General features: G+C 32.1%; 1 protein-coding gene across 2 annotated transcripts in view; it reads left to right on the top strand.

The window, feature by feature from the left end:
* LOC114328120 (uncharacterized) overlaps positions 1–11,735 on the top strand; it is a 259,872-nt gene extending 248,137 nt beyond the window's left edge. For both annotated transcript variants that reach the window (XM_028276894.2, XM_028276895.2), the window contains exons 9-11: positions 1,985–2,050; positions 2,742–2,972; positions 7,615–11,735. In XM_028276894.2, the coding sequence (XP_028132695.1) occupies positions 1,985–2,050; positions 2,742–2,972; positions 7,615–7,745 (428 nt within the window). In that variant the 3' untranslated portion in view covers positions 7,746–11,735. The remainder of the gene's footprint in view (positions 1–1,984; positions 2,051–2,741; positions 2,973–7,614) is intronic.
* The last annotated feature ends 3,946 nt before the right edge of the window (positions 11,736–15,681 follow it).

A 15,681-nucleotide genomic window follows, 5' to 3' on the forward strand; every position in this document is an offset into this window, starting at 1 on the left:
CATTTTCACATTTCATTTTTTAAATGAGGAACTGACAAACAAAAGCATCATGTCCCATAAAAGAAATTTTTCTGGAAAGAGTGTTTTTATTCGACAAATTCGCTTTTACTTTTATAAAGACGGACATAGAGAGAAGCATCAAAATACAAAAATCCATCAAATTGTAGACAATTCCGCTTTTGTTTTTCAGCTTAAGTAACGTACTTTGTTCTTTAAGTAACGTACAAATTGCTAAAGAACTTATGTTCATAAAAGTTAATTTTAGTTTTTTACCAGATCTAAGTCATTAGAACAAAGGAATTTACAATTAAGTGATTCGGTTAATCTTGTTAACAATTTTTCTGCTCATTGTCAAAAAATTCCCGGAAATACAGGGATTACAATTAGAAATAAATTAAAAAATGTTTTAGAAAAAAATGAGGGCTTCGATTGTTTGAGGAAAGTTGTACGTATTTTTGAAGGCAACTTTTCTGAAGATCTTACGACTTAATATATTGTTTTATTTTTGAGTATTTTTAATATGCATTTGCATATTTAGACAAATTTAGAAAAAATACCTGCACATTTGTAGTAAAAGTAATGCATATATATGCGCATATTTTGGTAATGTTGTGTTGCATATATTCCGCTCTCTAATTATTATGTAATAAAAAAATGTGCAAGTTCCCTATCTATACCGACATAAAGGTACTTATATTGTAGGTATTATTTTTTATTATGTACCTATACATATAAATTTTTAAATTTTCACTTTGAGGGACACAGTTTATTAAATTTAAATTCAAATAATTTTGTCTTCAATAAGTATACGTTCTAATTCAAAATAAATATTTATTTAACTTCTTGGAATTTTCTTGAGTTTAAGGAATCGGCCGGGCCTATATTGAAACGATGTTGTATAGTTGTATCCCATTTTATATGAATACTACCCAGGGCCGCCCCCGCCGCATCCGCTACCATGTGTGCTAAGTGTGCATCGCACACAGGCGGCCAACAATAGGTGCGGCCAAAAGCAGGCCACTGATGATAATACTTTTTTTAAACGAAAATATATTCAAATAATTAAATAGTAATAGGTCTGGATCCCGCATAAGAAAAAAAGTTGATTAATAGCAAGCTGATAATTTGTTAATAGTTTAATGGTGTTTAGTCGGACAAACTTTGATATATGGGAACACTGGAACAGGGGAAGTTTTAATGGTAGAACAGGTTAAAAATTTTGAACGTCAGACTACGAATACGTCAGATGTATTTTGTCGGACAGAACTTCCAATTGAGTTGTTGCCCTTTCATTAAACTCTCATGCAAAAATCAGACTGGTGTGTATCACCAACTGGGCATTTTAATGAGTGGAACACGAAGAACATGTCAAACGGCAGAAATCATGTTGGTTAGTAATAGCAGTCTGATTTTTGCATGAGAATTTAATGAAAGGATAACAAATCAATTGGAAGTTTACATGCATTTGACGTAATCGTAGTCTGACGTTCCAAATTTTTAACCTGTTCCACAATTAAAACTTCCCCTGTTCCATTGTTCCAATATATCAAAGTTTGTCCGACTAGACACCCTTAAGCTAATAACAAATTTTCAGCTTGCTATTAATCAACTTTTTTTGGACGCGGGATCCAGACCTATAATGATTCAGACAATTCTGTAAACTCTAATATTCCAAACAATTATTATTATTATTACCTGATAATACTGAAATGCGTTTCATTTATCATTTATATAGTCCTTTTTTTCATCCTAACTGTCAAAACGAAAGTATTGGAAGGGGGCGGCAAATATTAAGTTGCACACGGGCGGCCAACACCTTAGCCCTGATACTACCTTTCTTCAGGTCACGAGCATCTAGCTAAAATTTGACCGGCAATCTTTATAGTGTTTTGTGAAACTTTTAATACACTTTTGTAAAAATAATATTTGTAATCATTTATTCTGTAATTTCCTATCCTTATTAACGTCTTATTTGTAATTTCAGATCAAAAGATAGACTACAAAGCTAATTTAGGAAGGCAACAAATATCAAACACTGTAAGAAACGATGGTAAGTTCTATTAATTAAGAAATCTAGTTACTGGATTTGGTAATTCACATTAATGTTATTATGTGGAAACATTTTTCTTTTTTCATTGGTTAGTTATTATCAGTTTAGCCGTTTCATGTCTTGAATAAAATTTGTTGCTTTGCCAAGTTGCTAATGTTACAAATACTGATCTTTTTCTTTTCTTCTTTCTCCATTTTTTGGGTACTTTGTTGTATTGTAATATTTTGTTGATGAGCCTGGCTATTCCAACCATGCATACAGCCATACAGCTGTTCTGTTCTTTAACTTTCTTTGTGCTTCCCCCCACTTCCATTGTGCTTATTCTGGTTTGTTTATTAGTTTTAATTTCCGGTGTTTCTGATTCCGCTGGTGTCGGTTGATCTTCTAAGCACAGTCTTTTTAAGTAATAGATATTATATCAACGTATTTATCTCTATGCCTTTAACTTCTACAGTTTATTAAGCTATATTGCAGAATTTTTAATTTGGAATATTCTAGAAACAAATATCTTGGGCGAGAAGAATACTTTATTAAAAAATAAAAAGGTTTTTGTTCTTAGTATTTTAGAGGCTACGTAATTAACGAGCAATTCCTTCATAATTTAATTTATCTATTTAAATAAAGAATAATATAATATTGATCGAGATAAATATTTAACACGTCCGTGATAGATTACTAATATTTTTTACAGAAGGAACGAATCCTAAACACGTTCAGGAACAACTGGCCCACGACCTGAAACATTCTAAGGAAAACATGGAACACGCCAAAATTGACAACAGTAAAGTGAAGATAACGAAGCACTCACACCACGAAGAAGAGCAGTACCCGGACGTAGTGGCTTACAAATTAAGTGGAGCTGATGATCTAGAGGACGGAATGGCGCATACGCAGAAAGGTGCAGTTCTATCTGTATCGCTTGGTGAGTATATCTGTTAGAGATTTTACTTCATCTTAGCCTTCCATCGTTCATTTTTGGTCATAGGTCCCTTCCGACTCCTTCCTATTTTTTGATGACATCTACCCATCTCATACGTGGTCTTCTTTTTGGTCGTCTAACTTTGTAAGGTCTCACAATGTTATATTGTGGCAGGTCAACGTTAGTATTTTTGTCTAGCAGTGTGGTCTGCGAAACTCCATTTGAGCTTGGCAATTTTTTTGTGATATCCTGCATGCAGATGGTACCATAAACAAACATTTTTAATGTGTTTTTGTGAAGTCTTTTAATGTGCTGTCTTCTAGGAGTTTTTTGATAAATTTCCAAGTTTTTAACTTTTGAAGAAGAATTTTTGTATATTTTCACCAATTGGATCTCTCTTTAGTATCTAGTGGACTTTTCAATTTTGACCTGAAGATGGCCTTGTAAGCCGAAAGCACTCAGCTAGGAATAAAATATTTTACACACTTTTAAAATACATTTCTTTTTCTATTCATTCATTCTTCTTCTTCTTGATGTGCCTATCCCTGACGAATGTTGGCGATCATCATGGCAATCTTTATTTTATCTGCATCAGTGCGGAAAAGCCGCACAGATATGTTGAACCAGATTGTGAAGTTCTTTAACCAGGATATTCTTCTTGTTCCTGTACCTCGCTTCCCAAATATTTTTCCTTGCAGGGCAGCTTGTAACAGGTCGTAAATATCTGGATTCATTTCGCATTAAGTATTGTGACCTTTTAGTTCAATCTTAATTATATACTAAAATCACAATAAAGATGCACTAGAAATAAACAAACCAAGACACGTTGAATGTTACGAGGAGCACTCCCAAATCATGATTTACAATGTAGATTGTATAAACTTTGTAAATCATGATTTGAAATTTACACTGTACCTATATACATTGTAAATTATGATTCGGAAGTGCTCCTCGTAAAATTCAACGTGTCTTGGTTTGTTTATTTCTAGTGCATCTTTATTTATTTATTTATTAACGGGATAAACCCAATAGATACAAAATACAACAAAGCAGAGTTTTCGTCATAATAATGAAAATATAAAAATCAGATACACGTAAAACTACAACTATAAAACAAACATAAAAAATAAAAAAGAATATAAATTATTTTCAAATGATGAAAATAACTGATTCAATTACAGTCGGAAAAATTAAAGAATACCCATGAACGAACATATAAAACACGCTGTATTTTCCTGTCACCGTGTCACAAAGAAAATTGTCCAGTGCAAGTACATGTAACAATAATTATTACATGTACTTGCGCTGGCCAATTTTTTGTGTGACACGGTGACAGGAAAATACAGCGTGTTTTATATGTTCGTTCATGGGTATTCTTTCATTTTTCCTACTGTACAACAGTTAAATCTATTTAATTTTTTTTTCAAATTCAAAATTTAAGACGCCCGAGTTCTTGTTTAATAGAGGAAATTGAAGAACCAAACAGATCTATTAGATGACTAAACTTGTTTCCATACCGGCCAATCTACTAATTGGTGCATATTGACCATAATTTGTAGCATGCCGTTGTTCCTTGAATATTTGTGGATTTCGTGTCAATTTAGCAGGTATATTAAAAGCACACAAGACTTATCAATTCTTCGAAGTTAATAATACCAGAGATAATTTTGCGAAGATCACAAATATCCAACATGACTCTTCTGCGTTCAAGAGTTTGTAAATTTAATCTCATTAATATATTGTCATAAGTATAATTTCCAACTGTTAAACCCATCTTAAAAGCTGCAAAACGTAAAAATTTGTTTTGAACCTTTTCGATATTCAGGATTTGATATACATAACTAGGTGACCAGACAAAATTGATCTCACGATACTGCAATATAAGATTTTTATTGTGTGAATTGACAAATCTTTTGATGAACGTAATACAAAACCCAACATCTTAAATGCCTTCGAAACAGTATGGTCAATGTGAGAGTAAAATGTTAATTTACAATCAAATATTATACCTAATACCTAAATCCCGAATTTCATTCATACGTGTGACAGAAGTATTATTAATAAAATATTGATGGTGAATAGGCGAATGGGATCTAGCAAAAGTTATTCAAAAGCATTTATTAATATTAAGTTCCATATTATTTCTACCACACCACTCATAAAAATCATTTACTTGTGACTGAAGCTGAGAAATGTTATCTTCATTTTTGACAGTCTTATATATTTTAACATCATCAGCAAACATTAAAAAGTTAACTTCCTTAAAAATAGAGTGAACATCATTCAAGAACAAATTAAATAAAAGGGGACCACCGTGGGAACCTTGAGGTACTCCAGATGTAGCTGTAAAAGCATTAGAAAGAAAACATCCTATTTTTACACTTAAACCTCGACCAGTCAGGCAACTTTGCATCCAATCAAAGAGACTTCCAGAAATACCATATGCTGCAAAGATATTATGATTGACCCTATCGAATGCTTTAGAAAAGTCAGTATAGATGGAATCTACTTGTAACTTGTTTTCCAAAGCAATAACAATGTAATTCTGATAAAGAAGTAAATTAGTTACTGTAGATTTACCCTGTACAAAACCGTGTTGTTCATTCACCAGAATACTACTGAATTCACAAGTAAGCTGCTTAGTAACTAAATAATCTAATAATTTTGGAACTGCTGATAAAGTACAAACTTATCTTAGTTTTCTGTAGTTTTCAACATTTGACTTTGAACCAGATTTAAATATAGGTTTTACGTAACTACGTTTCCAGCAATCAGGGAAAACCCCTTCTTACAAAGATTTATTGAAGAGTATATACAATGGCTTAGATATAGTACAAACACATTGTTTTAATAGATAGTTAGGAATGCCATCAGGGCCAAAATTTAGTTTAGGAGACAATTTATTGTGATTTTAGCATAGTTTTATAAAACTGTAAAATTTTATTTGAATTTTTGAAAGTTTGGTGGAGGAGTCAGGTAAAGGCTAAAAGCACTTTGGTCATAATTTAGTTCTCCTCTAACAAATAAATGATGAAAGTGGGATAAATGCCAGACGAATGAAGATGCAGTATAATATCTACCATCGTATCAAATAAAGGAGATATACAACAATGCATAAAAATTTTGAAAAACTAAAATCTTTACCCAGTTACCCAGAACTTACAAAATTCTTTGAATTTGGAAACAATATAAAAACGAGACGAAACATGGATCAAAACATAAAGTGAAACGAACGTCGATGTGTATATACATTTTGTATACTGTATACTATACAGTGATGAGCGCGCTATTAACCGACAAAATAGGGGAAAAGATGGAAAACATAATACATTGCTAAACAAAAAGAGATGAAACTAGTGGAGGTGGAAATTATCGTTAATAACGTATAAATTAACATTACATTACATAGTTTCCCACCTTTAGACGTCTGTGACAGGAGTATTTTATAAAATTCTACTGTCACAGTGACAGTTGTCATACTCCTCTGATACGTCTAAAGGTGGGAAACTATGTAATGAATTGTTGATTTATACGTTTATAGCGATAATTTCCATCTCCACTAGTTTCATCTCTTTTTGTTTCGTAATGTATTATGTTTTCCATCTTTTGTGCTATTTTGCCGGTTATTAGCACGCTCATCACTGTATACTACACTACACACATCGGCGTACGTTTCACTTTATGTTTTGACTTAATTTGTTTGAAAATATATCGTGACGCATGGGAAAAGTTATAGCAGACGAACTTTATTTCTGTTTTGTCTGCATGGTCTGTACCAGACATTGAAAGTATTTTATAAGTTACAAAACCTACAAAATGATATCATTTAGTTCATTGGAAAGCAGTGAAATTAGAAAAATCAGTGCTACAATAAATAATTGTCAAATTACGAGGATAAACATTTTTTTATTTTCTTCCTAAAGTGGCCTCTATCAATGTAGATTGGCTACTACAATTGCAAACTCTTCTCTGTCTTCAGCTGTTACAATTCACGAAAATGCTTAAATTCTCTTGTTTTTACAATGTAAAAACTTAAAACTTTTACGTGTTGTAGCTAATGATATGAACTATACATAATTTCACTTTTTACGTTAATTGTTTACGTTATGCTTCATAAATAAACAATAAAGTTTCAAATTTTTTGCCGATTCCGACTACTTTTCATGTTAGTACATCATATGTTTTATACATATTTTAATAAACATGACGATATATTTTAATGTTTGAAAAGTGTAAGACTAAAAAGTAAAAAATAAAAAAATATGAAAAAAAAAATTTAAGAAACGCTTTTCGCGCCACGCTTTTCTTTGACGAATGTGTTAGATTTTTCAATTTTTTTATTTTTTGCTTTTTAGTTGATTTTTTTTATAATATTTTTAATTTTAGTCACTCGTAAATAAAGAAAAGCGTTTCTTAAAATTTTTTTTTTTCATATTTTTTTATTTACGGTTGTAGTTAAGGGTTATGTACGCTTTTTAATAAAACTTTTACTTCATGACTCGTAAGGCTTATCAGACGGAGCTCTTTAAAATGTTGTGGGTTTTTCTTTCTCGGTAGTGGTATGAACATTGATACATTTAATTTTTTTATTTCACGAATACAAATGAAAGCTACTTCACTGATTAGTGTTTTTTTTAATTTTCAGGCTTAATCATAACATTTATAATGGCCGTCTTGATTGGATGCAGATTGAAGGTGGTCCGAAGAAGAATAAGAAAAAATGGCAAATCATACGCTCACGACGCTGATTTCTTGGTTAATGGAATGTACTTGTAAACGTCTACTAAACAAGTTCCCACCGTAGTTTAAAAAAAATTATGTTTTTGCTATAATCATTTTTTAATGTTTACAGTTTTTATGACTGCTAATCTAATTTGTGCATAAGTTATAGTCAAAGCCTGAATTTCAGGCACTCCTAGTTTTGACTAGGCAAGGCAATCCTCAGGTCTCACTGACGGTCTTAGTCAAAGCCCGAAATAAATTACAGTTTCGGCTTTTGACTAGTCAAACCCCGACCAGCTATTAAAATGTAATTTGTTAGATTAGGTTTAATAAAACGTCATTTTTTAATTTTAATGTAAATAAAAAAAATATGTGTTTATTTTCACATGTTGAGGTATTATAGCATTTAGAGTTGCACAATACGTTAGACCTTTTACACTTACATAATTTTGAAGAGCATTTCTTATTGCAGTAGCACTTTGCCTGGTCTTCCAAATTTAGAATCTTGTGTACTATTTTCTCTTAGAGACAGCTTTACATCTGGAACATCCTCTAAATTAACATCCTCTTTGCATTCTCTTATTTGATTTCTTGAAAAAAGTGTGGTTTTATCTTGTATGATACCTACCCACAATATTTCGAGCATCTCCTTTGGCTCTATCAAAGCTGGGGATATGTATTGTTAGTTTTTCCGATCGAAATTGGAGGAAATTTTTTTCACTTAATTGTTTCATGGCATTAGTCTGAGCATGAAGACCTTCAATCGTCTTTCCTTTATTTATTTTAATCTTTTCTGTCTGTGCACAACGCATGCATGTAACTTTTCTTTGGTTTGACTATATACTTGGCCAAACCAAATTACGTGTAAATAATAATCAAACTCCGTTCACTCAACTCAGATACATTTTGATAGATTCAGAATTCAGAGTAGAAAACGTACAACACAAAATTTCCTACCTCACAATATTAACAGCTCAAATAAAGTTTCATTAAAAAAAGAAGGATTATTGGAAATATTGGGAGTGTATACTAAACTCATACAATTCTGTGGAATCTATTTCCTCAAAATATTTTTATTCTGTGTAAAAAATTTAATATTTTTAAATATTTAGGTAATGTTAAATAATTTTCTCATTTGTTATGGTGTAAACAAATTCTAATTATTTAAAAAACTGTAACAATAAGGGAAGGTGGGGGAATACCGCGCCCTTAAGCGGAAAAGGTGATTACGAGCAACTAAAACTGATTTTGAAAATAAAATTTGCATTGGCCTGTTGGCTATGGTATTGGCCAAAAATTGGCTATGCTCAATTTATTTCTATTCAAACAGCTTAATAATACTAATATTTTTTCTATACTAGTGCATTTGCGCGATATTCCCCACCCGTGGGGTAATTTCGCGCACAGAGAGGGGTAATATCGCGCGTTAAAAATGTATGATAGATTCTATGATATTTATGTAAATACGTATTAAAAAATACAAAATATTTGCAAACTGTTTAAATCAATTTTTTAAACAAACAAAAAACTTAAATCTTTAATTAAAACTGAGCAAAAAACTTATTGTCTACTTTGATAAACAATTATTGGTAATATAAAAAAATAAATTAATAACATAAGCTAAAAAAGGCCCAAATAAAAGCCATTAATCAACAAAATCTATGTAAAGTGAAAAAATAAAAAAATAAAGTATTATAAATATTTTGCCACATAACTCAACACGGGTAAAAACCGCGCGGTATTACCCCTCACGTATATTTTTCAAACAATAATAAATATAAAAAAGTGGGGTAATTAATGTAAGATAAATTATGGTTAAACAAAGGCTAAAACACCATAGATTTACACAAACTCAAAAACAACTAAATAATTTAAACACATTGGCTTACCTTGCTTATTTTGTCGTAGCAAAATATTATTACGGCCACATTGCAAACAGATAAACGCATATTAGCACCACGGGTGGGAACTTTACAGAATCTGCAATAACCGACAATATTTGGTTGGTTGACCGCTAGAGATCAGCACTAGCCGAAATTTTATAATTTGATAGAGCCAAAGGAGATGCTCGAAATATTTTGAGTAACATACAAGATAAAATAACTGACGGTTTATATACGGAATACGGAACAATAAACACACTTTTTTCAAGAAATCAAATAAGAGAATGCAAAGAGAAATTTCCTAATTTCGAAGATGTTCCAAACGTTAAGCTGGCTCTAAGAGAAATTAGTATAAAAGATTCTAAATTTGGAGGAAAAGGCTTTATAAAATGCTAGTGCAATAAGTATTTCTCTTAAAAATTATGTAAGTGTAAAAGGTCTAACGCATTGTGCAACTCTAAATGCCATAATGCCTCGACATGTGAGAATACACACAATTTTTTTATTTTAATTACGACTATATAAAAATAATAAACATTAAAATTAAAAAATGACGTTTTATTAAACCTAATCTAACAAATTACATTTCAATAGCTGATCGGGGTTTGGCTAGTCAAACCCCGATTTCACAAAATTGAATTTCGACCTTTGCCTGACCAACTTAGCCTCTCCTAGGTTTGACTAGTCAAAGGCCGAAACTGTAATTTATTTCGGGCTTTGACTAAGACCGTCAGTCAGACCTGAGGATTGCCTAGCCAAACATAGGAGTGCCTGAAATTCGGGCTTTGACTATAACATATACAGAAAGCTGGGATCCAACAGAACTCCTTGAGAAATAGTGTGTGTGTTTTGTGTTTTATTGGCACTGGTTTTCACAACCACCCGGCCAGTCAATTTCATAATGATTTTTTAGACTATAACTTATCACTAACTCAGGGGAGTAATGTGTAGTGTGTGTGTTGAGTAGGTCTTGTTACTTTGCAAAGTCGACGTCATTGTCTTTGCAAAGAGACGCTAATTGTATCCGAACGTCTGCGGTCCTTCCGGTTAGTACCGATCCCACAAGGACAGAAACTATTTTCATTTATTAATTTATAATAAACGAAAAATTTCTGACCCTGGTGAGATTCGAACTCACGACCATTCGGACCTTTCGATCCAAAGGTCCAAAACTTACCACTGAGCCACAGAGAAAAGACCTGCATCAACGCAATTTGAAATAGCGTTATTTCCCTCAGAATTTTTGATTTATGGCCGATTGAACCCTCTATTTATACAAACCCATCGTTTGTTGGTAAATGAGCACGGTTCAAAGAGACCCTTCCAACTCGGCTAACGGCTGGTACGGTCAGTGCCGTGGTAATTTTGTGGTCTAACGCTATGTTGGGATTTTTATCATTGTATGAATTAACTAACTTACTAAAATGTCTACCGCCAACACTGGTTGTGTACCATCGATACTCTAGGGGAAAAGCATGGTCCGACCGATTTTATCAAAAAGTAAATATTTATTAATTTCACAGTAACGTGGGTTGCCAACCGTGTTCTCTTTGCTTTTCACTATTATATATTTTCTATTTCTCTTTGCCGACGTGAACTAGTGAAGCGTGCCACGCCACACTCCATTGGATATGGGATCCCGGCTTGAGAGAACGGTAAAGATTAAAGAGGGACTTTGATTTAGTATTTTATATTCAAAGGGCCTAGCCGGATAAGATGATGAAAAATGTCCCCAACTTGATTCGAATTCCATATAAGTAACTGTATAGCACATATAGAGAAACTCACTTTCTAAAATTTTTAGCCCCCTACGTGGCTAAATCCCAATTATTTTTCAGTTTTTTTACCTATCCTAGTGACGGTGTTCCCTTTTTTGAAACACACTGTATAAAATTGTATCAAAAAGCGAAACAATGCGGTTTTTATTTTTAAAAGTACGTTTCACCAATTTTAAAAATCTGAAAAAATTCAGGGTGAAATATAATGCAAAAATACACGTTATATATTTTTTTGGTAAGAACGAATGTCTTAGTTATTTTTGATACTCATTTAAAATTTTTAAATTCGCTCTAATTCGCCGTTAAGATAGGCAAAATGCCCTCACTCCCAGAATTCAATTTTTTTACGTTCTATGCGATTAAAAAATGAGATTATGCGGATTTTTAGCTCGCCACCCCCCTTACCCCTCCCCCCACAGCCAAAAACGTAGATTTTTAGATTTAATTTTTTTTAGTTGGGTTGCAATTGATTTCAAAGTTTCAAAAAATTCACACATGTAGCTGAAGCTTTTACAAAACATGTCCATTTTTTATGAACCCGTAGGTCGAGTGTACATAACCTCAAATTTTTTTTATATTTTTTTAAAGCTTGTAACTTTTTGTTGGAGATGGCTGCAGGTCCATTTTTTCTGAATTTTGTGTATTTTATCAAAAACTACCCCTCTGATTTTTTTCAGATTTTTCCGTCAACTGCGCCATCTTGAAAAATCCGGAAAACTGTTTTTTCAGGGGGTTTTTGGGGATTTTCTCCATTTTATAGACTTCAAAATAGATCAACTTAAGGTTTTGTTGATAGATTATGTATAATTTGAAACGATTAAGTATTTTATAATATTCAAAAATTGGGCGAAACACTTTTAAACCATGTTTTTTTAAGTTTTGTAAGGGTTTTTACGGGTTTAATGCTATTTTACGATCGATACAGTCTTTTTCATTTCTTTACGTTATATGTGATTAAAAAATAGGACGCATCGCATTTTTAGCCCACCACCCCCTCCCCCTTCCCCCACAAAAACGTAAATTTTTCTATTTTTTTTTTGTTTAGTTAAGTTGCAATTAATTTAAAAATTTTATGAGGCTTCTACAAAACATGTTTATTATTTATGGACCCGTAGGTCGAGTGTACATATGACCTCAAAATTCCTTTTTTATTTTTTTTAAACGTATTTTTGACTTCCAATCGTTATTTTTTTAAAATGTCAAATGAATGGTACATCTCTCTTGTGGACGGCCGTCTCAATACGTGCTTAGTTAATTATTAAAAATAATAGCTAAGTAATAAAATAACGACAAAAATTTCTCCAGGCTCTTTTAGGGCGAGGAGCTTTAAACTTTGATTTGGTCACTTTCTGACTTTCATAATAATAATTTTTAATCGAGTTATTAAGCCTTGAAAATTGCCATTTTCGCGTTTTTCAAATTTTAAATCTCGTATAACTCGACAACAGTCAATTTTAGAGAAAAATCACAGGAGACCTTTTTTGCTCAGATTGATCCAGAGAATCTTTGTCCGAAGTGAAAAATTGATTTTTTAAATTTGTTTAAAAAATACAATTTTCCGACCGTGGTACTGTCTGGCAACTTGTGTATTTATTATAAGGATCTGTTTTTGAGTAAGTTTGTGCAAAAAGAAACGAATCGGAATAATTTACCAAACGGTGGCGAGCAATTAGAATATGGATAATGTAAGGTAATATTAGGGTACCTACTAAATACAAACTAATGAACAAAGAACAAAATGTTTTGATTCACAAAACGACAAGAAGTATGATATATTAAAATGTATTTTTCTTAAATTGATTATTCTGTTTTATTTTTGTTTTTTGTATCCTACCCAAAAAATATGAAAATGACACAGGTATCTTTATTTTATATAAAAATATTGCAAAAATTTGAAATTATTTTCTTAAACGTAGTTTACTTAAGGACACACTGAGCAACAGATATACTGAGAAAAAAAATGAACACGAAAAAATTATGTTTTAGTGGGCACGTTGAGGGGGTAGAGGGCTAAAATTGGGCTAAGGCTTATTCTTTAAACACATAAAACGAAAAAAAAAAAAAATAAAAAAAATATTCAGGCTGTATCCATCTCAAAAAATATTAGGCCTGGATCCCGCGTACGTACCAAAAAAGTTGATTAATAGCAAGCTGAAAATTTGTTAATAGTTTAACGGTGTCTAGTTGGACAAACTTTGATGTAGGTATGGGAACACTGGAACATGGGAAGTTTTAATTGTGGAACGTGCCATCCTGACAAATTATGATTGTGAAAAGTAGTAGGTTGTTTTTAAGTTTATTCAATAGTAAACTTTATATAATATATGAAAAAAATGTTTGTCCGACATATATGTTGGGCAGTTTAATAAGTCCGACACGTAGAACATGTCAAATGACAGGATTTATATTGGTGGTAAATAGCAGTTTGATTTTTGCATTAGAGTTTAATGAAAGGCTAACCAATCAATTGGAAGTTCTGTCCAACAAAATACATGGGACGCTTTCGTAGTCTGACGTTCCAAACTTGTAACCTGTTCAACAATGAAAACTTCCCCTGTTCCAGTGTTCCCGTACATCAAAAAGTGTCCGACTAGACATCGTTAAGCTATTAACAAATTTTCAGTTTGTTATTAATAAACTTGTTTTTGATACACGGGATATAGGCATGTATGAGTAACCGCTGAGAAAACTTTAAAAGATTTGAAAAAACATAGTTTTTGGGGGGTTTAGAGGTGTTTTGCACAATTTTTGAATATTCCTAAAAACTTAGTTATTTAAAATTATACGTAACCTATAAAAAACCTTAAGTTAGTCTATTTTGAACTAGGTATATAAAATGGAGAAAATCCCTAAAAACCACAGAAAAAGCCAGTTTTGCGGATTTATGAAGATGGCGCAACTTAAAATCTGAAAAAGTCAAAAATATAGTTTTTGATAAAATACACAAAACACAAAAAAAAATTAGACATGCAGTCATCAGCCATCACCAAAAAAAAAAGTTATACGTACCTATTAAAAAAAAAAAAAAAAATTGAGGTTATGTACACTCGACCTTCGGGTCCATAAATATAGATGGTTTGTAAAAGCGTCAGCTATGCGTGTGGATTTTTTGTAATTTATAATTTAATTGCAAACCAACTTAAAAAAAATAAAATCGAAAAATTGATGTTTTTGGCTGTGTGGGAGGGGGAAGGGGGTGGTGGGCTAAAATTGCGGTGAGTATTAATTTTTTAATCACATATAATGTAAAACAATAAAAAAAAATATTCAGGCTGTATCGACCTCAAAAAATATGATTAGACCCGCAAAAACCCTTACAAAACTTAAAAAAACATGGTTTTTTGGGGGTTTAAAAGTGTTTCGCCTAATTTTTGAATATTATAAAATACTCAGTCATATCAAATTATACATAATCTATCAACAAAACCTTGAGTTGATCTATTTTGAAGTCTATAAAATGGAGAAAATCCCCAAAAACCCCCTAAAGAACAGTTTTCCGGATTTTTCAAGATGGCGCAGTTGACGGAAAAATCTGAAAAAAATCAGGGGGATAGTTTTTGATAAAATACACAAAATTCAAAAAAAAATTGGACCTGCAGCCATCTTTAACAAAAAGTTACAAGCTTTAAAAAAATATGAAAAAAATGTGAGGTTATGTACACTCGACCTACGGGTTCATAAAAAATGGATATGTTTTGTAAAAGCTTCAGCTACATGTGTGAATTTTTTGAAATTTTTAAATCAATTGCAACCCAACTAAAAAAAATTAACTCTAAAAATCTACGTTTTTGGCTGTGGGGGGAGGGGTAAGGGGGGTGGCGAGTTAAAAATCCGCATAATCTCATTTTTTTAATCGCATAGAACGTAAAAAAATAAAAAAAATTGAATTCTGGGAGTGTAGGCATTTTGCCTATTTTAACGGGGGTACCCTTTCTAGCCAAAAATTAAAAAAAAAATAAAAACTCTACCTAGGGGGCTAAAAATTCAGAAAGTAAGTTTCTCTATATGTGCTAAACGGTGACCTATATGTAATTCGAATCGAGTTAGAAGCATTTTTCATCATCTTACCCGGCTAGGCCTTTTGGCGCCTGGTCATGGAGGAAGATTTTTAGGGATTCTAAGTTGGTGAAATGCCTTTGTTTGCTTTGATGATTGCGTAAAATTTATGCTAGTGGCAAATATTCGTGAAAATTTTCTCGATTTTTACTTGTTGGAGTTTCAACGGGAGTAGAAAGGGTCTGAGGGTTAGATTCCCTGTTCTGTGGGAATCTAGAGGTGTAGGATTGCTGCTTGTGTTCTTGATTTTGGGTTGATTGGGTCTTTGTGAGG

This window comes from Diabrotica virgifera, chromosome 4 (assembly GCF_917563875.1).
Source record: "Diabrotica virgifera virgifera chromosome 4, PGI_DIABVI_V3a".
Taxonomy (NCBI): domain Eukaryota; kingdom Metazoa; phylum Arthropoda; class Insecta; order Coleoptera; family Chrysomelidae; genus Diabrotica; species Diabrotica virgifera.